Source organism: Tachyglossus aculeatus, chromosome 17, assembly GCF_015852505.1.
Source record: "Tachyglossus aculeatus isolate mTacAcu1 chromosome 17, mTacAcu1.pri, whole genome shotgun sequence".
NCBI classification, from domain to species: Eukaryota; Metazoa; Chordata; class Mammalia; order Monotremata; family Tachyglossidae; genus Tachyglossus; species Tachyglossus aculeatus.
The window spans coordinates 46,890,780-46,917,186 of record NC_052082.1 but is presented as its reverse complement, the minus strand read 5'-3'; the positions used below and the strand labels follow the sequence as shown (position 1 = coordinate 46,917,186).

The following is a 26,407-nucleotide window of genomic DNA, read 5'->3' as shown; positions in this document are numbered from 1 at the left end:
TATTTTTTAAAAAAATGTTTTATTTGTCAAAGAAAAATGTCATTAGCCAATTGAAAACCTACTCATTCTTCAACTCCAATTTTTCATCTTTAAATTTAAAGAAATGACTTGTTGATTTACTCTTAAGTTTTAAACAAACCCCCCTTTCCCCTTTAAACGTTTACCATCTACTCGTGCTGAATCCTTCCAAGGAGAATGCTCCAGCGTACCTCTCCAGGTCCTCGCTTTGCTCCTTTTACCAAAAAACGCAAAATACAATTCCATCGTGCATCTTAAGGGCTCCAATCGTCAAAAATAGGAAAAAAATATTCTTTGGAATAGCCAATTAAGTTGAATAAAAGAATCCACACGAATGCGGTTTGGTTGGGGCAGGAATCCACTCCTATGTTCCTGGTAATCTGATCCCGCTCCATGAATCCTTGTAATTCATCCTCCCTATCCTATCCACATTATGATTTGAATCCAATGATCCAGCTCCAAGGATTGGGATCCAGTGAGCCCTCTCCAATCCAAACCTTTATAACCAGCAAAACCAAAAAAGAGGAGGCAAAATGTTAGATACTGTAATCAAAAAAGGTTTCTGGGGAATGATGAGTTATGTCTGCCATCAGTTGAAACAGATGAACATCAATAACTATCAGTTCCCCAAAACAAGCTTCTGAATGGTGAAGTTCAGATAAATTTTAGAAACTTAATTATCAGACTAATCGGAAGAAGCATTGCATATTTACAGGTCAACTGATAACGTCAACACGGTTACTGTACAGTGTATTACAGGTTTTGTGGTTGCAAAAATGTTAGGTAGTTGGAAGTTTACTGCTACACTACCCATCTAAGCCTGAACTAAATGTAGTGCTCCCATCTTCAATTTAATCGGTAAATTATAAGCTGTTCGAAAACAGGTGTCAATTGTGAATTAGTCTAAGGAGATGGCTGCAACTTAAGGTGATCTAGTTGGGAATTTCTACACCATATTACTCTATTTTGCTTTCATTCTGATACTTAAAAAATGAAATAGCAACGCTATATCAGTCACACAGAGGACATGCAGATTTAGCAGTATTGATATTATACTCTATCTGGTTCGAATTCAGACAACCCATACCCACATATATACCGACAGCAGGTCACATTAACAGCTGTACAACTAACAAATTTGCCAGTCCTTCCCAAACCAGTCAGGACTAAAAGAAAAAGGAAAAGAAAAAAAAAAAAGGGAGAATGGGATTAAAAAAAAGGGCTGAGTACACAACGGGAAAATTTAGCCACAATTGCCAAGATTTTTAAGGAGCAGAGCAATTGTAGCCCACCGTCACTACCACATAAATGTTTGTAGGTACTTTAAAGGTAGGTATAACTACTCAATTTACCCACTGTCTTTTAGTATAAGGTCAATACTGCCAATTTCATCTGTGACAATAGCACTTGGAGTCATACCATTGCCTCCATTATTGATCTGATCCTCCTCAATCCTCCTTTTGACAATCCTAAAATGAGTGAAATGTGCTCCACAATCCTTAATCCAAAGCATTCTTAATCCATCTCTTCAGATATGTCTACAGAAAGACACATGAAAAGGCAAGATAAAAATATAAGAATTCCCCCAGTTAAGACAAGAAAACCACAAAACACCCCAACACCCCCAGTTCAAATGAACCAGTGAAACACGGACATTTACACAACATCACTGTTTTGAAGATCATGGGAAGTGAACTAAAATTTAAACAATCCTGGCCACGAGATCACTTAAAACACAGTTTATCAAAGATATGGTGGGGAATGTTGCCCTTAGGAGCCAAGGGGTATTACACAAGAACGCAATTTCAACACTTCAACCCATTTTGGATAAAACAGTTTGAATTTTTTAAAAAATGACGATTGTACTGAGTAAAGGAAAACTGTATACAACATGGGGTTCTACAAAAAGTGTCACTAATGATCTTTTATGTACGAGAGCGCGATCTGCTATGACGGGGAGAGTAGCGTGGAGATCCTCTGCTTCTTCTTGGGGAGTAACTGCGACTCCTGCTGTTGCTGCGACTACGGCTTCTGCTACGACTACGGCTGCGAGACCGAGATCTTCCATAGCTTGGACTTCGTGGCCCATCAACTTTAACACGGATGTAGGCAGTTTCTCCCTATTGAATAGACAGAACTTTCGATTGAAAGATCTAAGCTCGCACCTGTCTTCAGGCATGCTGACTGAACACAATACCATAACACATCAGTTTCATCAACGCTATTCATCACTCTCAGTTAAGTCATCCTTGACCGGATCCTTACCTTTCAAATCCTAACGGTAAGCCCCTTGTATCCAATTCTGGCCAAAAGAGAAATATAAGCACACAACCTACCTCGTGAGATCTAAACTTAGTGTTATCCAATTTTCGCACCGCGTAGGTCATATCTTCTTTGCGAACAAACTCCACGACACCAGTGCCATCTCGGAAAACATCAGCATAACATACATCACCTGCTTCACGCATGTGATCCTTTAAATCCTGCCAACTTCCACTTGGAGGCAGTCCTGAATCGAAAAAGCAGTCGACTGTCATTACAAGGCAGAGATAAAAAGCCTTCGTTAATCTGAACGAGCATGTGGGAGAAAGAGAAAACCCAGCCAAAAGCCACAGAGAGTAACGTTTTACACGATTCCAAGTATGAACCGATGGACCAGTTCCTTGACAGACAACCTGCTGGTGAGCAAATGGCTGGACTCGTCATACTGTTTGAGGACGAAGTCAGATTAAGCGCTTACTATGTGGCAAGCACCGTACTAAGTGCCGGAGTAGCCATGAGATCATCAGGTCCCTCATCGGGCTCACAAAGCAGAAGGGAGAACAGGTACTGAAACCCCCTTTTACAGGTGAGGGAACTGAGGCACGTGAGTTACTCGTCCAAGGCCACTTAGGTGATAAGTGACAGAGATGGGGAATATGGTGACAAGTGATATGGTGGGGAATGTTGCCCTTAGGAGCCAAGGGGCATTACACAAGAACGCAATTTCAACAAAAGCAGAGGGGAGAACAGGTACTGAAACCCCATTTTACAGGTGAGGGAACTGAGGCACGTAAGTTACTCGTCCAAGGCCACTTAGGTGATAAGTGACAGAGATTGGGAATATGGTGACAAGTGATATGGTGGGGAATGTTGCCTTTAGGAGCCAAGGGGTATTACACAAGAACGCAATTTCAACACTTCAAGCCGTTTTGGATAAAACAGTTTGAGTTTTTAAAAAAATGACGATTGTACTGAGTAAAGGAAAACTGTATATACAACATGGGGTTCACCATATCACTTTTTCCATTAGGCCACATTTTCTCCCGCCCGATCCAACAGTTTGACGTTTTCTGTCCCTCTAGTTAAGCCGGGGACAGGGTAGGTACCCAGGGCCGGTCAGACCGTCAAGCTCCTTGAGCTCTCCTTTCTATTGTAATCGTCCACAGCGGCTACTTGGGCACGTATTAGACCCTCGGCGAGTAGCACTGCCGGCTTGACCAAGACAGCCCGGCCCGCCCTCGCGTCCCAAGTCGCTTCAAAAGGAAGCCCCTGGTGTGTGTGTGTTTGTTTCCAAGGGCTCCGGCCCTCACCGGAGACGATGACTCTGTACTCCGATCGCCGGGACGGGGGGCCGTAACGGCCCCGGGGGGCTCCGCCGCCGCCCCCGCCGCCCCCTCCTCGGCCGGTCCCGCGGCCGCTCCGGGGAAACTCCACCCGCAGCCGGTAGCCGTCGTAATCGTAGCCGTCGCGTCCGTACACCGCGTCCTCCGCATCCCTGCGCGGGGACAAATACAGGAGGGCCGCGGTGAGGGCAGATGGAAGAAGCCGGAGGGGGACGGGGGGGGGGGGGGGGGGGAAGAGAGAGACAGACGGGGTGAGGCAGAGGGAGAGACGGGGGGAGGCAGAGGGAGAGACGTGGGGGAGGCAGAGGGAGAGACGTGGGGGAGGCAGAGGGAGAGACGTGGGGGAGGCAGAGGGAGAGACGTGGGGGAGGCAGAGGGAGAGACGTGGGGGAGGCAGAGGGAGAGACGTGGGGGAGGCAGAGGAAGAGACGGGGGGAGGCAGAGGGAGAGACGGGGGGAGGCAGAGGGAGAGACGGGGGGAGGCAGAGGGAGAGACGGGGGAGGCAGAGGGAGAGACGGGGGGAGGCAGAGGGAGAGACGGGGGGAGGCAGAGGGAGAGACGGGGGGAGGCAGAGGGAGAGGGAGAGACGGAGAGAGATAGAGGGAGAGATGGAGAGGCAGACGGAGAGACAGGGGAAAGAGAGAGACAGGAGAGAGACGGGGAGAGACGGGGAGAGACGGGGGAGAGACAGGGGAGAGACGGAGAGCGACAGGGGAGAGACGGAGAGCGACAGGGGAGAGACGGAGAGCGACAGGGGAGAGACGGAGAGCGACAGGGGAGAGACGGAGAGAGACCGGGGAGAGACGGAGAGAGACCGGGGAGAGACGGAGAGAGACGGGGAGAGACGGGGAGAGACAGAGGAGAGACGGAGAGACAGAGAGACGGGGGAGAGACAGGGAGAGAGACCGGGGAGAGACAGGGAGAGACGGAGAGAGACCGGGGAGAGACGGAGAGAGACGGAGAGAGACGGGGGAGAGACGGAGAGAGACGGGGGAGAGACGGAGAGAGACGGGGGAGAGACGGAGAGAGACGGGGGAGAGACGGAGAGAGACGGGGGAGAGACGGAGAGAGACGGGGAGAGACGGAGAGAGACCGGGGAGAGACGGAGAGAGACCGGGGAGAGACGGAGAGAGACCGGGGAGAGACGGAGAGAGACCGGGGAGAGACGGAGAGAGACCGGGGAGAGACGGAGAGAGACCGGGGAGAGACGGAGAGAGACGGGGGAGAGACGGGGGAGAGACGGAGAGAGACGGGGGAGAGACGGAGAGAGACGGGGGAGAGACGGAGAGAGACGGGGGAGAGACGGAGAGAGACGGGGGAGAGACGGAGAGAGACGGGGGAGAGACGGGGAGAGACGGGGAGATAGAGGAGAGACGGAGAGAGACGGGGGAGAGACGTAGGGGGCGGGGCTCCGCGGTTCCCCCTCCCTCCCCCGCCGCACATGCGCACAAAGGCGGGAGGCGCAGCCCACATGTTCTGCATAATAGACGCCACTACCTCCCCTCCCCCCACCACACGCCGCGCGACCCGCCTTTCCCCTCCCCCCTCGCTCGGCTCCCGCGCCTCAGTCCGAGCGGAGGGGGGAGGGGAGGTCCAAAACGCTCCCCCCCCGTCGCCGCGCCTCCCCAATCCCCGTCAGGCCGCCGGTCGTCGGTCGGTCGGGCGGCCGGCCCCCCCGTCCCGGCCTCACCGCGGATCCTCGAACTCGACGAAGGCGAAGGGGGGCCCCCCGCGCCGGTTCTTCAGGTCGATGTCGCGGATGGCGCCGTACTTGTAGAAGACGTCCTCGATGTCCTTGGTGCGGATGTCCGGGGGCAGGTTGCCCACGTAGATGCGGCAGTCGTTGTTGCCGGCGGGGCCCCGGATCACCCCTCCTCCCGACATGGCGGCGAGGCGACGACTGGACGGCGGTTCCTCGCAGGAACGACCCCGCGGCGGCACCACGTCTCCCGCGGCCGCTCTAAAATGGCGCCCTTATCTGCCTGCGCCGCGCACGGATACCGGCGCGAGGACGGGGAATGGCGGCGGCCGCCTCTACTGCGCATGCGCGGGGGCGTAAACCGTCTCGCCTCAGCGAGGGACGTCTGCCTCCGCGGAGGAAAACAGTCCCCGCCGATCCGTTGGTTCCCCCGTCTCGGTGGTTTGGCGCCTGATCTCTATTTATTTATTATTGTTTATTTTATTTGTACATATTGATTTTATTTGTACATATTGATTTTATTTTGTTGCTATGTTTTGTCTCGCTGCCTGTCTCCCCCTTCTAGACTGTGAGCCCGCTGTTGGGTAGGGACCGTCTCTATGTGTTGCCAACTTGTCCTTCCCAAGCGCTTAGTACAGTGCCCTGCACACAATAAGCGCTCAATAAATACGATTGGATGAATGAATGATAGCGCAGAGTGAGGCCCGGCTCGCGGGGGTTGCCAACTTGTCCTTCCCAAGCGCTTAGTACAGTGCCCTGCACCCAGTAAGCGCTCAATAAATACGATTGGATGAATGAATGAAAGCGCGGATTGAGGCCCGGCTCGCGGGGCCATGCCAACTTGTCCTTCCCAAGCGCTTAGTACAGTGCCCTGCACACAGTAAGCGCTCAATAAATACGATTGAATGAATGAATGAAAGCTAGGGGTGAGGCCCGGCCCGCAGGGCGTTACCAACTTGTCCTTCCCAAGCGCTTAGTACAGTGCCCTGCACACAGTAAGCGCTCAATAAATACGATTGAATGAATGAATGAAAGCTAGGAGTGAGGCCCGGCTCGCGGGGCTTTGCCAACTTGTCCTTCCCAAGCGCTTAGTACAGTGCCCTGCACACAGTAAGCGCTCAATAAATATGATTGAATGAATGAATGAAAGCTAGGAGTGAGGCCCGGCCCGCAGGGCCTTGCCAACTTGTCCTTCCCAAGCGCTTAGTACAGTGCCCTGCACACAGTAAGCGCTCAATAAATACGATTGAATGAATGAATGAAAGCTAGGAGTGAGGCCCGGCTCGCGGGGCGTTGCCAACTTGTCCTTCCCAAGCACTTAGTACAGTGCCCTGCACTCAGTAAGTGCTCAATAAATACGATTGGATGAATGAATGAAAGCTAGGAGTGAGGCCCGGCTTGCGGGGCGTTGCCAACTTGTCCTTCCCAAGCGCTTAGTACAGTGCCCTGCACACAGTAAGCGCTCAATAATACACTTGAATGAATGAATGAATGAAAGCTAGGAGTGAGGCCCGGCTCGTGGGGCGTTCCCAACTTGTCCTTCCCAAGCGCTTAGTACAGTGCCCTGCACACAGTAAGCACTCAATAAATACGACTGGATGAATGAATGAAAGCGCGGAGTGAGGCCCGGCTCGCGGGGCGTTGCCAACTTGTCCTTCCCAAGCGCTTAGTACAGTACCCTGCACACAGTAAGCGCTCAATAAATACGATTGAATGAATGAAAGCGCGGAGTGAGGCCCGGCTCGCGGGGCCATGCCAACTTGTCCTTCCCAAGCGCTTAGTACAGTGCCCTGCACACAGTAAGCGCTCAATAAATACGATTGGATGAATGAATGAAAGCGCAGAGTGAGGCCCTGCTCGAGGGGCGTTGCCAACTTGTCCTTCCCAAGCGCTTAGTACAGTGCTCTTCACACAGCAAGCGCTCAATACGATTGAATGAATGAATAAAAGTGCGGAGTGAGACCCGGCTCGCGGGGCCTTGCCAACTTGTCCTTCCCAAGCGCTTAGTACAGTGCCCTGCACACAGCAAGCGATCAATAAATACGATTGAATGAATGAAAGCACGGAGTGAGGCCCGGCTCTTGGGGCGTTGCCAACTTGTCCTTCCCAAGCGCTTAGTACAGTGCCCTGCACACAGCAATTGCTCAATAAATACGATTGAATGAATGAATGAAAGCACGGAGTGAGGCCCGGCTCGAGGGGCGTTGCCAACTTGTCCTTCCCAAGCGCTTAGTACAGTGCTCTTCACACAGCAAGCGCTCAATAAGTACGATTGAATGAATGAATGGAAGAGCGGAGTAAGGCCCGGCTCGCGGGGCGTTGTCCCACAATGCCTTGCGACGCTAACGGGCCTTGGCGGGAAAACCGGGGTGGTGTCTGAGGAGGCCGTCGCCTCAGACAGGATTTCGAGTTTATTTAATCGATAATATTCCTCCACGACGCTCCCCTCATGATAATAAAAATAATAATGGTATTTGTTAAGCGCTTACCATATGCAAAGCACTGTTCTAAGCGCAGGGGAGGTTACAAGGTGATCGGGTTGTCCCACAGGGGGCTCACAATCTTAATCCCCATTTTACAGATGAGGGAACTGAGGCACAGAGAAGTGAAGTGACTTAATAATAATGACGGTATTAAGTGCTTACTAGGTGCAAAGCACTGTTCTAAGCGTGGGGGAGGCTACAAGGTGATCAGGTTGTCCCACAGGGGACTCACAGTCTTCATCCCCATTTTACAGATGAGGGAATTGAGGCACAGAGAAGTGAAGTGACTTAGTAATAATGATGGCATTTATTAAGCGCTTACTATGTGCAAAGCACTGTTGTAAGTGCTGGGGAGGTTACAAGGTAATCAGGTTGTCCCACAGGGGGCTCACAGTCTTAATCCCCATTTTACAGATGAGGTAACTGAGGCCCAGAGAAGTGAAGTGACTTGCCCAAAGTCACAGAGCTGACAGTTGGCAGAGTCAGGATTTGAACCCATGACCTCTGACTCCAAAGCCCATGCTCTTTCCACTGAGCCACGCTGCTTCTGGCGGCTGGGAACAGCGGTGGTGTTCAGTGGTAGAAGCCTGTCCCATCGCAGCCATCCCTCAGTTGGCCCCCCCAAACGGGGGCAGGGTTGCTCCAGGGGACGGGGATAATAATAATATTAATGATGACATTTATTAAGTGCTTACTATGTGCAAATCACTGTTCTAAGCGCTGGGGAGGTTACACAAGGTGATCGGGTTATCCCACGTGGGGCTCACAGTCTTAATCCCCATTTTACAGATGAGGGAACTGAGGCCCAGAGAAGTGAAGTGACTTGCCCAAAGTCACAGAGCTGACAGTTGGCAGAGTCAGGATTTGAACCCATCACCTCTGACTCCAAAGCCCATGCTCTTTCCACTGAGCCACGCTGCTTCTGGCGGCTGGGAACGGCGGTGGTGTTCGGTGGTAGAAGCCTGTCCCATCGCGGCCATCCCTCAGTTGGCCCCCCCAAACGGGGGCAGGGTTGCTCCAGGGGACGGGGATAATAATAATATGAATGATGACATTTATTAAGCGCTTACTATGTGCAAATCACTGTTCTAAACGCTGGGGAGGTTACAAGGTGATCGGATTGTCCCACGTGGGGCTCACAGTCTTAATCCCCATTTTACAGATGAGGGAACTGAGGCCCAGAGAAGTGAAGTGACTTGCCCAAAGTCACACAGCTGACAGTTGGCAGAGTCACAATTTGAACCCATGACCTCTGACTCCAAAGCCCGTGCTCTTTCCACTGAGCCAGGTTGCTTCTGGCAATTGGGAACGGCAGTGGTGCTCAGTGGTAGAGGCCGGTCCTGTCGTGGCCATCCCTCAGTTGGCCCCCCCAAAACCGGGGCAGGGTTGCTCCAGGGAATGAGGATAATAATAAAAATATTAATGATGACATTTATTAAGCGCTTACTATGTGCAAATCACTGTTCTAAGCGCCGGGGAGGTTACAAGGTGATCAGGTTGTCCCACAGGGGGCTAACAATCTTAATCCTCATTTTACAGATGAGGGAACTGAGGCTCAAAGAACTTAAGTGACTTGTCCAAAGTCATACAGCTGGCAATTGGCAGAGCTGGGAGTGCTTAACAAATACCATTATTATTATTATTATGATTACAACAATTGATGGATGTGATCCCTGCCCACAATTAGCTTACAGTCTAGGCCGCAGCCTCCACGCCTGCCCTGGCAGGCCTGACTTCTTGTAGTCCCCACATCATGTGCCCAAACCACCTTTATATCTAATGATAATGTTAATAATAGTCATTTTTGTTCAATTATTATATGGCAAACACTAGCAGAAGCTGCATGGCCTAGTGGAAAAAGCACAGGTCTGGGAGCCAGCAGGTCATGGGTTCTAATCTTGCTACCACCACTTGTCCAGTGGGTGACCTTGGGCAAATCACTTATCTTCTCCGTGCCTCAGTTACCTCATCTGTAAAAATGGGGATTGAGACGGAGCCCCACGAGGGACAGGGACTGTGCCCAACCCAATTTGCTTGTATCCACCCCAGCGCTTAGTACAGTGCCTGGCACATAGTAAGCGCTTAAATACCATAATTATTATTAATTATTAAGAGCTGGAGTAGATACAGAATAAGCCATAACCTAAGTAGTTATTAAGAGCTTACATTCTGGGGAGGAGATTAAAAGTACCTGCTCTGTGGAAAATTTGCAATAGAATAGGAATCAATGCTATTCTATATAACCATGCTTGCCTATTTACTGAGCCCCTCCTGGATGCAGAATAAGGCTATATAGTAAGCACCGAAAGTCCAAGAGAAGTAAAGGGCACAGTCCTGCTCTCAAAGAGCTCACAGTCTAATTTGAGGAGGGAGGAGGCAGATACACAAAACAAGAAAATGTAAACATAAGTAAAGAACTGAAGATGAATAGAAGCATACATAAAAGCTAAGATTGTGTGTATTAAAAGTGCTAAAGGTATGCAAAAAGGAGGAATCAGAAAACTAAAATACAGTTTTGTGAACTTATGGGGTGGACTTCTTTGGTAAATATAATTCAACAAATATTGATTGATGGATGGAGGGAATGATGCAGGAAAATTGTCTATAAGGGTGAGCAGCTTGAGGGCATGGGATTTGTCTGCAATTCTATTTATTTTTTCATCCCCCCAAGTGCCTAGTCTTTTATGGTAAAGAAAACTGAAAATGCCATATTATTTACTAGGGCCAACATTCAGATTGCAATAACGTTGTGAAGAACTTTCACCAGGAAGGGGAATAACGCAGTGAATTAAACTCTCCTCAACTCATCACCGAAAAGTGAGTAGGGGTAATAAGTATTAATATATGTGAAATTTTACCAAACATGGACTTTAGGTCTTAAAATCTGAAATTTTAAATTCTTAATGCCTGAATTACTGGTATTCAGTGCATGTTCACACAATTAGAAACAAGGTTTTTGGATCCACTTTGGAGAAACAAAGCATCAAACAGTCACCTCATCATTACCTTCACACTTTCCCTCATAAAAATATATAACCAATGTAAGGTGGAGGACAGTTCTACTTAGCAGTTATTCAGAGCTTCCTGTATTTGTTGAATGAGAAAGTGTTCAAGATCAGTTCAGATCAGTTCATTTTGCTGTGGCTGTCTAGTAACAGAAAAATGCCAAAGTTTTGATCCTATAAAATGTTTACGGATTCCTTATTAAATAAATGTTTTATTTATCAAAAATTAGGAAAATCTGTTTGTGTAACTGGTAGCTTCATTATTTTAAAAATTTTGTCCTCTTAAGAAACTCTCAAATTAATTGTTTCAGAATATTGTAGTTCTGTGATGGTTTAGTCTTTGATTTAGTTCTGATATATTCCACATATTGTTTGCATCAAGATTTAAAATTCGAATGTACAGTTTCATATTGGTGTTAGCCAACAAACTGCATAATTTTGGAGACTTTCTCCTTGTATTCTAAATAATTGAGAGTAGACTGTAGACTATCATCTTCAAAAGTATTTATTGAGTAACTATTTTGAGCAGAGTGCTGTAAATAGGCACTCTTGTTTTTCTAAGGTCTGTGAGCAATGCTTGGCAAGACTTTTATCTGGTATAATTCTCAGGAAAAATCCATGACTGCACTTTTTGGAGAAGGTGGAAAATGAGATTGGGGTAGGATAGTGATTTGGGGGGGACTTTTGTCACGCTGCTTTTATAGGATAGATCTAAAGAGCAGAACCCTTGTTCTTTTATAATTTATAAAAGACCCTTGTCTTTTATAATTTCACAGGATAATAAACCTGACCACTTTCCAATTCCTGAATATTCATTCATTCAATCATAGTATTGAGCGCTTACTGTGTGCAGAGCACTATGCTAAGCACTTGGAAAGTGCAGTTCAACAACAGAGACAATTCATTCATTCATTAATTCAGTCGTATTTTTTGAGCACTTACTGTGTGCAGAGCACTGTACTAAGCGCTTGGGAAGTACAAGTCTGCAACACATAGAGATGGTCCCTACCCATCAGCGGGCTCACAGTCTAGAAGGGGGAGATAGATAACAAAATAAAACATATTAACAAAATAAAATAAATAGAATAAATATGTACAAAGAAAATACATAAATAAATAGAGTAATAAATACATACAAACATATATACATATATACAGGTGCTGTGGGGAGGGGAAGGAGGTAAGGTGGGGGGGATGGGGAGAGGGAGGAGAGGGAGAGGAAGGAGGGGGCTCAGTCTGGGAAGGCCTCCTGGAGGAGGTGAGCTCTCAGTAGGGCTTTGAATCATCTAATAGATATCCTTGACAGTCTCACACGGTGAGATTTGTTTCTCTCCCTTCTTCATAATGAGTCAATTCTGTTGATTTTCTACTGATAAATCCGTCCTGCCAGCAGAACATTGTTATAAGGAGAAAGATGTTTTACATAAAGCATTTGTAGTCAAGAAATTCCCTTTTATCTTCCTCTCCTTCTTGATTATTTTTTTCAGGAATCAGATTTATTGACTATTCTGACTGTAGTCACAATACTGACTATAGTCAGTATTGACTATTTCCTAACCGGTGATAAGTAGCTCTAGAAAGTGCAAAAGCATGAATGATCTTTTATTTGCTAAAACACATTCTTAAAGCTACCATTTTTTCATCTTTTTTTGGTTAGTAAAGCTGTTATGCTAAAAGGTCAACTTGAATACATTAATGATTTTCCTTTATAAAGGAATTGACAGGGTACCTACTATTATTATTATTATTATTACTACTACTATTAATAATAATGGTGCTTGTTAAGCACTTACTACATGTCAAGCACTGTACTAAGCTCTGGGGTACATACAAGTTAATCAATTCAGACACACTCCCTGTCCCACACAGAATTCACAACTAAGTAAACCCTTAATGTTTTCAGTTTAAAATGTTTAGGCGTAGGGAGTGTTATCTGCTCTGCTTTTGCAGATGAGAAGCAGTGTGGCCTAGTGGAAAGAACCCTGGGAGTCAGAGGACTTGGGTTCTAATTCCGTATCCTCCATTTGCCTGCTTGGTGACCTTGGGCAAGTCACTTAATTTCTCTGTGCCTCAGTTACCTCATCTGTAAAATGGGGATTAACACTTTGAGCCCCATGTGGGACATGGACGGTGTCCAACCTGATTAGCTTGTATCTACCCCAGCCCCGAGTACAGTCTGACACGTAGGAAGGGCTTAACAAATACCATTTAAAAGAAACAATGTATAGATTAGATGTCTTCACTTTAAATCTTTCTGTTTCTTATAAAAACATCAGAGAAATAATTCCAAGTGTTTTAGGGCAATGAGTCTTTCTAGATAAATTCTCCCCTCCCTCTTAACATCCATCTGAATGGTTGAAGGGCTGGCCAGTCTTTCTTTGGGTGTGAATGGGACAATGGTTGATGGATTGATCTATCGATCGGCCTCTTGGTTTCACGGCCTTTTCGAACACACCTGTACTTGTGGCTAAATTTCTCTTTCAGAGAGGGTGATCTAACAATATGAGGAATAAATAAATATAGCCATTTGCCAACTTTTCCCTTTAGTATAACCTCTTATTGACCTCTCACCCACAAATGTAGGAGCAATGTGGCCTAATGGATAGAGCACGGGCCTTGGAGTCAGAAGGACCTGGATTCTAATCCCAGCCCCCTGAGTTGTCTTCAGTGTGACACTTCATTCTCTGTGCCTCAGTTACCGCATCTGTAAAATGGGGATGAAGATTGTGAGCCTCATCATGACCGTGACTGTCCAACTTGATTAGCCTTTTTTTATTGCAGCACTTAGAACAGTGCCTGGCACATAATAGGCACTTAACAAACACCATAAAAAAATGCACCCAATCTCTCTGTGACTCTATTGAGATTTATACTAGGCTGGAAGTATGAAGAACAGTTTGCATCAATTCATGGATGAGGGGCAATAGTGAACTACTAGAAGAAAAATTAGGGATGTCAGATGGTGTATCCCTAATCGTTAGGATTAGCATCACGGAGGGCAGACAACATACAATTTCTCCAAGCATCCTATTGCTACTGTTGGAAGCAGACTATTGGACCGGGTGGATCTTCGGGTCTGACTCAGTCATGACATTTCCACTGTTAATTTGTTTTCTGCCTGCACTACTACTTCCTGTGGTAATTAATTCCATGTGCTTACCCCCCTGATAGTGGGAGTTGCAGCGGTAGTATTTATGGAGAGTCCGCTCCGTGCCATGAGAAGTTCAAAAACACAGAAGCGACAGAACAAATTTTCCACCAGAATTTCAGCTCCTCAAGGGCAGGGATTGTGTCTACCAGCTCTATCTTAGTCTCTCAAGCGCTCAGATGAGGAAATGGAGGCACAGAGAAGTCAAGCAACTTACCCAAAGTCACACAGCAGGCAATTGGCGGATCCAGGATTAGAACTCATATCCTCTAACTCCAGTCCCGTGCTCTTTCCACTAGGCCAGGCTGCTTCCCCAGAAACATGCTTTGTTTCTGCGCTTAGAACAGTGTCAGCGCTTAGAACAGTGCTTTGCACATAGTAAGCGCTTAACAAATGCCATCATTATTATTATTATTATTTCTGTTATTCTCTCCCAAGTGCTTAACCCAGTGCTTCACACTCAGGCTGTGCTTAATGAATACCATTGACCTATGATTGCTTGTATCCATGTCCTCCCTGATCCCTGTACTCTCTAAATTCAGGTAATTGGAGAGTCTAAAGTTGACTGTAAGTCTCATAAGTAACTAGTCACTTCCATCAATGGGTTTCCGGTCCAGCCCCTACCCCTTTCCCCCTCCTTCATCCTAGGCGGGAAGCCACCGGGGCAGAGTCCACAGGGAAATTGGCAAAGGGAGGGGAATGTGAGAGTGATGGAGGAGGAGGAGCAGGGAAAACAAGTAACCACCGAAAACTCCAGAGATTGGATTATTCAGGTTTCACATCTCCTCTAGCAGGCCTTCCTCAATTAACCTCTCATCTCCCCTCCCCTCCACCCCTGACTGGTTCCCACCCCCATCATATACTCCATCTAAGTACATATCTTTAAACTCTGTTTCTGCCCCTATCTGCAATTTCTTTTAGTGTCTGTCTCCCCAGCTAGACTGTTACAGCTTAGGTCGCTGAGGGCAAGGATCATGTCTACTAACTTTGTCGTGCTCTCCCAAGCTCGTACTACAGTGATCTGCACAAAGAAAGCGCTCAATAAATGCTATTGGTTGATGGATTCATAGCTATTTTGCTTCTAAATCTTTAGATTATTTTATGTTCTCCTCCATAATCTTTACCTCTCTTTGTGCTCTCACCCTTGTTTGCCTTTATTTTTGTAGCAGACTATTAAATAATATTAATTAATAATTATGGTATTTGTTAAGCGCTTACTATGTGCCAAGCACTGTTCTAAGCGCCGGGGTAGGTAATGGCTAATCAGATAGTCCCACATGGGGCTCACAGTTTTAATCCCCATTTTACAGATGAGGTAACTGAGGAACAGAGAAGTGACTTGCCTAATGTCACACAGCGGACAAGTGGCGGAGGCAGGATTAGAACCCACGTCCTTTGACTCCCAAGCCCGTGCTTTTTCCACTAAGCCATGCTGCTTCTCATTTTGAGATGACTATTTGCAGGTGTTGAGAGTCATGATGATGGGGTATTTTTTTTCCCATTAGCCTCTCAGGGCTACTCTCCCTCTTGGCCAGTCTGATGATAAAGGTTTTTAGTCGAGTCTCCAAAGCTGCTTCTGGGTAATTAGGGGATGTGAGATTTCAGCAGACTTGACTCTCTTTCCTGAACTAACCTCTGCCACCAGGGAATGGCGGCAGGTTTTGAAAACCTCGTACTAAACACACAGCTCCTCAAACCAATCTATTTTTCATTAACCGGTTAGGCAGGAATGTGGCTACAATTCATATCTGCTTGCCTCCTGGAGGTGCTAGAAGAGAAAACTGACTGTAGGCTGACTGTCAAACAATCATGTAACCGCATCACTAGGCACTTAGAATGCAGAGGGGAGGCTGGAGTTCTCCAGTGACAGATAATAATCATTATATTTGTTAAGCACTTACTATGTGCCAAGCACTGTTCTAAGCACTGGGGTAGATATAAAATAATCCAGTTGTCCCATACTGGGCTCACACTTTTAATCCCCATTTGACAGATAAGGGAACTGAGGCCCAGAGAAGTTAAGTAACTTGCTCAAGGTCACACAGCAGACAAGTAGCGGAGCAGGGATTAGAACCCAGGTCCTCCGACTCCGAAGTCCGTGCCCTTGCCACTAAACCACGCTGCTTCTCATTAAGCCACGCTGCTTCTCACTTTCGCTAGGCAATTTAGAGCTATGATTGGTTGAGGACATTTAAAAATAAAAATAATAAGAGTGGCATTTGCTAAATGCTTACTATGTGCCAAGCTCTAGGGTAGGTAAGCGCTTGGTCCAGTGCTAAGGGCTTAGTACAGTGCTCTGCACACAGTAAGCACTCAATAAATATGATTGATTGATTGATTGATCGAGATAATGGACCTGGAAATCAGATGGACCTGAGTTTTAATCTTGGCTCCGCCACTTGTCTGCTGGGTGACCTGGGGCAAGTCATTTAACATCTCTGTGCTTCAGTTACCTCATCTGTATAAAGGGAATTAAGACTGTGAGCCCCAAATGGGACATGGACTGTGTCCAACCTAATTACCCCTTCACTTAGAACAGGCCTGGAACATATTAGGTGTTTAACAAATATCATTTAAAAAAAAAAGGTTGGACATGGTCTCTGTCCCACATGCAGCTCAAAGTCTAAGGGGGAGGGAGAACAGGTTTTGAATCCCCATTTTACAGATAAGGAAACTGAGGCACAGAGAAGTTAAGTGACCTGCCCAAGGCTACACACAGCAGACAAGTAGGACCAGTATCCTCTTCTACATTATCACAGCAAAGATGTTCGTTGGTTATTGATCAATCAGTAGTATTCATTCATTCATTCAGTCATATTTATTGAGCGCTTACTGTGTGCAGAGCATCATCAGAGCACTTATTGTTTGTAGAGTACTGTTCTAAATGCTTGGGAGAGTACAATTAAGTAAAATGGGGATTCGATTCTCCTCCTTCCTACTTAGGCTGTGAGTCAAATGTGAGACAGGGACTGTGTATAGCCTGATAAGCTTCTATCTACCCCAGCGCTTAGAACAGTGGTTGACATATAGTAAGCACTTAAATAGTATTTTTAAAAATAGACTTTCTATTAGCGAGTCCTGTTCTGTGAAATCTCCTTCTATGGGTGTCATTGGACAGACCCAGCCCCCTCATTCTGGGGCTACTTTGGGGCAGTCTTCCCCAGTGGCTGGGGGAATGGACTAAATGACGTCGCAGGGCTCCTTTTCTGCTTAGTGGGATGAATTTGTTTCCCCAGCCAACGGTTCCCAACCCTCAACTTTGGTTTCTGAGCGCTCTCTTCCGTCTTCCAGGCCGCCCACTTCATCCCTGGCTCCGCTTCTTGTCCCTGACCCAGAGTCAGCAGCTGGTTCTCTTTCTTTATAACATGTGGTATTAATGCTTGCTTGTCTCTTGAGTTTCTGGCTTGTCTTAGGTCAAGTGCCTCGTGACAGTGAGGGCTAGAGGGGAGCTAGTGGAAGGAGCTTGGGCCAGGTTGTCCAGAGGCCCAGGTTCTAATCTCAGTCCCACCACTGGCCTTCTGTGTGACCTTAGGCAAGCCACTTAACCACTTCTGTGTTAACCGTGACCAGCCTTCTCACTGCTCCTCCTGTGAGAGAGTGCTGTGGCTTAGTGTACACAGCTAGGAGACAGCTCAAAAGCGAAGTCCTGCTGTGAGTGAGGCAGCATGGCCTAGTGGATAGAGTTTGGGCCTGAGAGTCAGGAGGGAGGGAGCAGTTAGTGTGCCAAGCACTGTACTGAGCATTGAGGCATCTAGAAAATAATCAGGCTGGACATTTACAGTCTAATTAGGAAGGAGAACAGGTATCTTATCCCCGTTTTACAGATGAGGAACTGAAGCATAGAGAAATTCAGTGACTTGCTCAAGGTCAACTGGCAGGCAAGTGACAGAGCCAGGATTAGGACCCATGTCTTCTGGCTCCCACTTCTATGCTCTTTCCACTAGGTTGGACTGGTTCGAAAAGGCCCGAAAGCATTCTTAGAGGGCCCACTCTATGGAGAGGAGGGTGGAGAGACACTGGGGTCCTCTCTGGGGGGAGCCTCCTTCTGCCGAAGACCTCCCTCCCTTACTCTACATCCCCAGACCAACAATTTTTGGATACTCCAACCCAGACCCTGGTTTTCGTGGAAGGTTCAACTCCAAGAGACAGATTCCTCCTGCCCCCAAGAACCTTGGGTAAGCAGAGTTGAAAGGATGCCACTCTCCTGGAGAATGACCATATTTGCTCATTTCTTTGCACCTTGATTGCTGCAGTCCCCGAAGCAGAATTTCCGCAGAGCTAGTCTTCACAAATGCTTGGAGTTTTTCAAACCTAAGGCTCGGTTCTGAAGCCCCCATCACCGCAGGTCCTGGGACGGTCAGCTCAGCAACCAGCTCCCTTCTCCCTCCAACCATCACTGGAAAACCCTCCATCGCCTTCCACATTTCTTCTCACTAAAGCAAAGCTCCTCATCTTTAACTTCAAGGCCTGCATGATTCGGGGAGGTAGGGGGCCGGAGTTTTAATCCCAAATCCACCCTTGCAGAATATGCAGTCGAGAAGAACTGAACCTGTCATCACAACCCCACTGGCAGAATTATTACTTCTTGAGTTTTGCCATGGTTCATTCATTCAATCGTATTTATTGAGTGCTTACTGTGTGCAGAGCACTGTACTAAGCACTTGGGAAGTACAAGTTGGCAACATATAGAGATGGTCCCTACCCAACAATGGGCTCACAGTCTAGTGATTTCCACTACGCCACGAGAAGCAGAATGGCCTTATGGCTAGAGCACAGGCCTGGGACTCAGAAGGACCTGGATTCTAATCCCGGCTCTGCCACTTGTTTTCTGGGTGACCTTGGGCGAGTCACTTCACTTCTCTGGGCCTCAGTTACCTCATCTGTAAAATGGGGATGAAGACTGTGAGCCCAGTGTGAGACAGGGACTGTGTCCAACCTGATTAGCCTGTATCCCTCCCAGTGCTTAGAACAGTGCCTGGCACATAGCAAGTGTTTAAGAAATACCCAAAAACCTCCGCTCGGTGAGAAGGCAGCAGGCCTGAGCCCTCCACCGCAGATCAATTCCTTCTTTTGAGTTGGTAATTATAATTAAAATGGGGAAAATTGGCTCAGCTGCTTCTGATTTCTCGGAGCCCTGAGCGACAAGGAATCGCAGATGTGGCTTTGTGATCCAGCCATTCTTGACTTTGCCTGCTTTCTGCAGGGCAGAGTGGGTCTCCCCACCTCTGCCAAATTCATTTCCTTCCGTGGGCAAAGGCTCTGGGCTCCAGTCCTTTGATCAGGCTGAAGGAGAAGTCCCCCGGTTACCTTCTAGGTTTCTTCATTTTCTCCCGAGTTCCCCCTGGGAGGAGAAATATGGGAAAATGCTAGTATGAGGAAGGGAAAGAGGAATCAAAAGCTTCACTGATCTCGGTGGCTCCAATGTCTGTTCTTCCGCCCACGGTTCTTTTTTTCTCTCCAGCCCCCACGTTCTTTCCCACTGTTTCCTCCCTAATTGTTTTTCCTTACCTTGAAGCCAGTGGCCCCAGGAGCCTAGGGCCTCTCCTTTGGGGAACAAGGAAGGGCTCGAGCTGCAGGAAGAGCTGCAGGAGGGAGAGAGTTTCCGTAAGGAGCCCTCTGAGGGCTGCTCCATTGTTGGCGGACACATTCCTAGGGCCTGCTGGTCTCCTGCAGAGTGTTCATTGAGCAGGAAATGAGCAGCACAAGTTCAATGGAAGCAATCAGGCCAAATGAATCTGCAAATAGACCCTACTGGGCACGAGGCACTTACATCACTGAGAGAAAGGGAAAATGCTCAAAATTGAGAACACCCCCTCTCTCTGCATGTTGATAAAGAAGGGCATGTGGGCCTCTGCCAAACCATCTTTGGAAGGGATTATGAATGTAACCATCTTGGGAGCATCCTTCCTAATAGCTAAGTGAAGGAGCTTGGCGGAGAGCAGCGTGGCCTAGTGGAAAGAACGTGGGGCTGGGAGTCAGAGGACCTGGATTCTAATTCTGTCTCCACCACATGCCTTCTGTATGACCTTGGGCAAGTCCCTTCACTTCTCTGGGCCTCAGTTCCCTCATTTGTAAAGAGGGAATTCAATCCTTGTTCTCCCTCCGTCCCTAGATTGTGAACCCTGTGTGGGACAGGGACTATGTCTGACCCGATTATTTTGTATCTTCCCCAGCATGGAACAGGGCTTGACACATAGTAAGTGCTTAACAAATATTATTATTATTGCTTCATGTTGGAAGAACATCATATTGAGGACCCCTTGAAGGTGGCTTAGAAGGAGCATTTGCTTCTGTGTTTGTAGCTTTGCCTTTAGGGAAAGGTGTGACTCTCCCCTGGTTGCTCCACACAGTAAGCGCTCAGTAAATACGAATGATTGATTGTATCTACCCCAGCACTTAGCACATAGTAGCAAATAGTCCAATTATTATTAATAAGCCACAGTAACAATGACAGCGTTGATCTTTGAAATGTCCTTCTCCCCCTTCAGTTCTGTAAAACAGCTGAGAGCACTTTCCTCGACCCTGAACAAACTCTTCCATCTGATGTTCAGACCTCAGGAAATGCATCTTGAATACAGGGATAATAATAATAATAACAATACTTGGCTAACACTTACTATTCATTCATTCAATCGTATTGAGTGCTTACTGTGTGCAGAGCACTGTACTAAGCGCTTGGAAAGTACAATTCAGCAACAGATAGAGACGATCCCTACCCAACAAGCAGTGTTCTAAGCGCTGGGGTAGATACAATTAATCAGATTGGACACAGTCCCTGTCCCACATGGAGATCACGCTCTTGATCCCCATTTTACCGATAACGTAACTGAGGCACAGAGAAGCAAAGTGATTTGCCCAAGGTCACACAGCAGACACATGGTGAAGCTGGGATTAGACCCCAGGTCTTTCTGACTCCCAGCCTATGCTGTGTCCACTAGGCCACACTGCTTCTTAACAGGAACATCAAATGCGGGGGGGGTTGGGGGACGTTAATTATCATGATGCTCGATCCTGGCAGGTGCAGCTCTGAACACTGCAGCTTCCTTTCTCCTTCCCCTAGCCCAGGGCCCTCTGTAGTGAAACCCTGTAAGACTGATTCTTTCCCTCAGCCACAGCCCCTTGGTGGTCGTCTTGGGTCTGGGCAGGGGGAGCTGGGAGGGGACGGGAGCTCTGAAAACAGGTTCCAATTCTGAGACAAACCGGGGCAGGATTGGTGAGAGAAGGGAGGTTGATGTGGGCCCGGGGGGTTCAGTGCTGCTGAGTCTCAGAGCATCTCATTAGTCTGTAAATGGCAGTTGGCTAGGATGGCACTGATGATCTAAGTGAACGGAGATTTGCTTGGACTGGCCTCTGCCCAGACTTTCTTCAAAAAGTAACTCTTTGCTCCTCTGAAGTAGGGGACCAAAGCAGGGGACTTGAAGCAGGCACCTGGAAGCAGGATCAAATGTGGGGAGGGGGGAGGCTTACCCTGGGGAGGTGTGTGTGGGGGCTCTGAGGAGGGCTGGGACTTTCAGTGGCCAGTACAGGGCAGGCTGCCAGGGGTCCCACTTTGTGCCAGGGCGTGTGGGAGATGTGAATACTTGGGAATAGCTGGCTAACCCTCCAGGCTGGGAGTTTGCTGGATATCTGCTATGGAGATTAAGACGCCCACATATAGAATGGTTTCCTTTCGCTGGTAAAGCCCCAGGCTCGGCTGCTGCCAAATCTGAGGAGCGAAGGAACAGGCCTGGCCCAGGGAAAATCCTAAATCAATCCCAATCCCGAGACAAAGAGCCCGGGGGCCTCGGGAGATGAAGGATCCTGTCCCCCCTGAGCGGTCTGGTGGGGGCTTCCCTGGAGCTAAAGCCAGCCAGAGGGCAGAAATCATGCCTCATGTCCTTCCTGTCCCCTGGCCATGCACCCCATCGGAAGGAAGGACCCCGTCCCCTCTCAGCGGGCCTGGTGAGGGCTTCTCTGGAGCTAAAACCAGGCTCACCGGAGAGCAGAAATCACGCCTCAAGTTCTCCCCATCCCCCAGCCCTACATTCTGCACATCGGGAGAAAGGAGTTGGGCCCATCCTGACATGGATTCCTCCCCTCCAGCTGTGGTGATGATCTCAGGACCCGCGCTACTTCCCCCTCCCCGCTCCCTCTAGGGTTGGGCACCCCAGGGCCCACCATGCTTGAGCCAGATGAGTACCAGGAATGCACTTTGCAGTCAGCCATCTGCAGAATCCTGGGCAAGCCAGGAACCCGGTAACCAGGAGTGGCCCCGGGCCTGTGTTGGTCCAACAAGGGGCAGATGGGGGGTGGTCCTGGTGCTGATGGGTTGCCGCAGGAGGTGGGGGAGGGACAGAGGGCTTGGCTTCCCCCCTGATCCCCAACCTTCAACCTCTCCACAAAGGGGGAAGCTGGGACGGGCCCGTTGTCTACCCTCCCCAAGAATGGAACGGGGCCCGTGGTGGCAAGCACTAGTGGGGTAATCTAATCCCCCTTTTCCAGGTGCCGCCTTCAGCGATGAAGTGACTTAAGGCTAGAAGGGACTATGAGAGGTCACCTGGTCTATGCTCCTGCCTTCGGGCTGGCCATGCCTAAACTGATTTTATTCCTTCCCTGAGGAAATCCCGACCTTTCCCAGATCACTGTTTCAGGGCTCAACCCCCATAATAACTGTTGGGAAGTCCTCCCTTGGGTCTAACTTGAATCCTCCTGCAGCTCCAGGCTGCTTCCTCTTGTGGAGATGGAAATTTTTTCTCCTGGCCCATGTGCCCTGAGGTGATCCAGATCTATTCAGAGGAGGCTGGGGTTGTCCTGAGCCCTTTTTCCTCTCCTCCTCCTCCCCATCCCCACCGCCCTACCTCCTTTCCCTCCCCACAGCACCTGTATATATATTTGTATGGATTTATTACCCTATTTATTTTACTTGTACATATTTACTATTTATTTTTTTAATGATGTGCATATAGCTTTAATTCTATTTGTTTTGATGATTTTGACACCTGTCTACATGTTTTGTTGTCTGTCTCCCCCTTCTAGACTGTGAGCCCCTTGTTGAGTAGGGACAGTCTCTATATGTTGCCAACTTGTACTTCCCAAGTGCTTAGTACAGTGCTCTGCACACAGTAAGCGCTCAATAAATATGATTGGATTGAATTGAATTCTGGATGGCATTCAGGGACACATAGGCCAGGCTGGACCTCCTCAAAAGCCAACACCAACCCCCGGGACTGGGCCAAAGTGAGTCAGGCCTCCAGGGTTGGAGGAGTGCAATGGTGGAATGGGGTGGAGAGGTGGACAGGGGGCTGGTCACATCCTTTGTCAAGCTTCGGCATTCCTGGATTCAACTTTCCCCTTTTTGCTGCCCCCTCCCTTGCCCCCTCCCACCCACTAAATTTTCTGGCCAGGGTGCCGACTGAATCCCGTGATGCTTTTCCCTTTTTCCTTCTCCCTTCCCCTCTCTCTCGCGCTCTCTCTCAGAGGTGTTGATAGTAACAACAGTAAAAGGCTGCCAAGTTGGAGAGAGAACAAAGTCGCCGAGCAGAGAGAGGGCGGCAGAAAAGACGGGCGGATTGGTGGAGAGCGAGCGAGAGGGAGAGAGAGTGCGAGCTGGGAAAGAGCCACTGTTTATCCTGAAACGAAAGGGTTCTGGTTCCATCAGCCACCAGCAGTGCCTTGGATTAGGATGAGGGTGGAAGGAGGCCTCTGCTGTTGCTCAGGCAGCTGCCCGGAGAGGGAGTCGGCCGGGAGAGCAGGTGGCTTCCAGCCTGCGAGGCCGGGGTGAGGCCGAGGGGCCGGGCCAAGGAGGGGCGAGGCCGAGGGGCTAGGCTGGGGCTCTGCCCACTAGGCGTGCCACCCACTGGCTTGCTCTGGCAGGCTCGGCCAGGCTGGGCATGGCCGCCTCCTCTCAGTGGGCATTCCTGGGTTGGTTGGTTGACCCGATCTGTTTCTGCTGCCATTCCCTAGCTGGCCGGTGGCCTGCGGGGCTCAGAACCCATCCCTGATGTCCGTAGTCCTGGGGAGGGCCAATGGCTCTCCTGCCCCAGGACAGGCAGGGAAGTGAGCCTGTGAACTTCCAGGGGACACCTCGTCCATCCCCCTGCCTCTACCCAATCCACATGTGGAGGGCGGGGGAAGAGTGGGTGTCTTTTTTAACTTTAAAGTGCCTCCTTCTAAACCGTAAGCTCATTGAGGCAGGGAACGTGTCTACGAGCTCTGTTGTATTATACTCTCCCAAACGCTTAGTTACAGCGCTCTGCATTCCATAAGCACTTAGTAAATACCACTGATTGCTTGATTGATCCAATCAATCAATCAATCAATCAATCGTATTTATTGAGCGCTTACTATGTGTAGAGCACTGTACTAAGCGCTTGGGAAGTACAAATTGGCAACACATAGAGACAGTCCCTGCCCAACAGTGGGCTCACAGTCTAAAAGGGGGAAAGAAGATCCAGGAAAGAAGAGTCCTTGATTTCCAGGGGTCACGGCCTCAGCACCTCTCCCCTTTCCCTGCCATCACTTCCTCTTATCCTGGACCGGCTAGAAGACAGAGTTCAGGATTTTGGCTTCTGCCTGCTTCTCCGGGGTTACCTCTTGCCCAGAGGGTTGAGTGGGAATGGCAGGGTCGTTGTTCCTGGGCACCCACATATCACTAACTTGGGGTCTCCTGGAATCCGTAACATCTCCGGCACTTGGGCAGGCTGAGGGCTGGCACCTCTGCCCAGCACCCTCTCCAGGAGTGGACAGATGGGCTAGAGCTGCCCGCAATTCTGGGAGGTCCTGGGAATCATAGGGAGGGGTGAGCCCAGTGGCAGAGCAAGATCTTGCAATGCCCAGCCTGCCAACTGAACCAAGCCCCCTCCTCCTGCCCCCCATAATAATCCTGCTCACTTCCAGGCACAGAGGCTGTACCACTTTTCCACACTAGCCCAGGTTGGTGTTCGCTTCCAGCCGACAGTGCTGCCCTGGGGCAGGACGAGCAGGGCGGCAGCAGCAGATGGGACCCCAGCCCTGAGAGAGAGAGAGAGAGAGAGAAAGAGAGGGAGTACCCTAGGGTCTTCCGGCTGCCCCACCACCAAGCAACAAGGGGAAAGAAACAATCGGCTGTATGTGGGATATACCACAATCACTTCTCTGTACTTCAGTTTCTTCATCTGCAAAATGGGGATTTAATGCCTGTTCTCCTTCCTACTTAGACTGTGAGCCCCATGTGTGACCTGATGATGTAACTACCCCAGAACTTAATACAGTGCTTGGAATAGAGTAAGTACTTAACAAATATGATTAATTATTATTTTTATTGAGGCGGGTTAGGTATGATTCTCCCTCAAAGAATTGCACCTGCTGGTTACCCTGCTCCTTCTGCTCAAGCTGCTTGTCCAGCCTGGAGCTCCCTGCTTTCCCTCCACCTAGACTGCTAGACCACAACTCTTCACATCTTCAAAGCTCTTCTAAAATCCCATCTCTTCCAAGAAGTCTTCATGATTAATTCCCAACACCTCAAGTCATGTCACCCCATCCACCACTTTGGCAGGTACATATGTATACCCACCTTCGGCTTTTACGTGCATATGCATATTCAGTTGCAAATTCTGATATTTCAGGCAGACATATTCACTCTTCAAAGGTCTATCTGATTGTCATTCTTCCTCCCGCTCATACTATTTGTAATAACTCTAGCCGATCCTTCTCCCATTAGATTGTAAGCTCCACATGGGCAGGGAATATGCGTTTTGCTTCTGTTGTACTTTTTCACGCACTCATTACACTGCTTTATCATGGAATGATAATAATAATAATAATTTTGGTATTTGTTAAGCGCTTACTATGTGCAGAGCACTGTTCTAAGTGCTGGGGAGGATACAAGGTGATCAGGTTGTCCCACGTGGGGCGCACAATCTTAATCCCCATTTTACAGAGGTAACTGAGGCCCAGAGAAGTTAAGTGACTTGCCCAAAGTCACACAGCTGACAAGCGGCAGAGCCGGGATTTGAACCCATGACCTCTGACTCCTAAGCCCGTGCTCTTTCCACTGAGCCACGCTGGGTTTGGCCTGGAAGATTCTAGAGGACTCCTCCAGGCTGAAAACTCTGTAACTCAGACCTTCCCTGAACCTCCCAGGCAAAGGCATCTGGGATTGGGGGAGTCTGCAGCAGAGGTCCTGGTCCCCACAGTGACCCCCTTCTGCAGGACCCCACTGCAGGACAGGGAAGAGCCCTGAGGGGGCCGCTGAATGTGGTTTTAAATTAATTAATGGTGGTAGTTGTTAAGTGCTTGCTTGCCACCAAGCACTATACTAAGTGCTGGAATAGATGCAAGAAAATCAGATTGGACATTGTCTCTGCCCCTCATCGAGTTTGCAGTCTAAGTAGTGGGGAGAACGGGTATTTCATTCCCATTTTGCTGATGAGGGAACGGAGCAAAGAAACTGGCGAAGGTCATAGAGCGGGCAAGTGGAGTAGAACCCAGA

The 26,407-nt window shown here is 48.6% G+C and overlaps 1 protein-coding gene and 1 long non-coding RNA gene across 5 annotated transcripts; one reads left to right on the top strand and one right to left on the bottom strand.

The window, feature by feature from the left end:
• On the bottom strand, window positions 1-5,594 carry SRSF1 (serine and arginine rich splicing factor 1). Of its 4 annotated transcripts, none has more exons than XR_005454687.1 (5): window positions 5,315-5,594; window positions 3,591-3,775; window positions 2,355-2,527; window positions 1,438-1,556; window positions 1-515 (listed from the first exon to the last, which is right to left on the bottom strand). XR_005454687.1 is itself a non-coding variant. In XM_038759845.1 (4 exons), the coding sequence occupies exons 1-4, from the start codon at window positions 5,506-5,508 to the stop codon at window positions 1,518-1,520; spliced, it is 591 nt and encodes a 196-aa protein (XP_038615773.1). In that variant the 5' UTR covers window positions 5,509-5,594; the 3' UTR covers window positions 1-1,517. The 4 variants fall into 4 exon arrangements, 2 of the variants coding, with proteins under 2 accessions (XP_038615773.1, XP_038615774.1); XR_005454686.1 differs by having other exon boundaries at window positions 1,438-2,138; window positions 5,315-5,586; XM_038759845.1 differs by having other exon boundaries at window positions 1-1,556.
• On the top strand, window positions 5,525-25,173 carry LOC119939678. Its single transcript, XR_005454688.1, has 3 exons — window positions 5,525-5,761; window positions 10,529-10,623; window positions 25,134-25,173. It is a non-coding gene; the product is annotated as an uncharacterized LOC119939678 (long non-coding RNA).
• The last annotated feature ends 1,234 nt before the right edge of the window (window positions 25,174-26,407 follow it).

Excerpts from the sequence above, each read along its gene's own strand:
- SRSF1 (XM_038759846.1), bottom strand. The coding sequence starts at position 5,508 with ATGTCGGGAGGAGGGGTGATCCGGGGCCCCGCCGGCAACAACGACTGC. Across the intron at positions 2,528-3,590 it reads GTACAGAGTCATCGTCTCCG|GACTGCCTCCAAGTGGAAGT; the intron begins GTGAGGGCCGGA and ends TTTTCGATTCAG. Across the intron at positions 2,156-2,354 it reads CTAAGTTTAGATCTCACGAG|TTCTGTCTATTCAATAGGGA; the intron begins GTAGGTTGTGTG and ends TTCAATCGAAAG.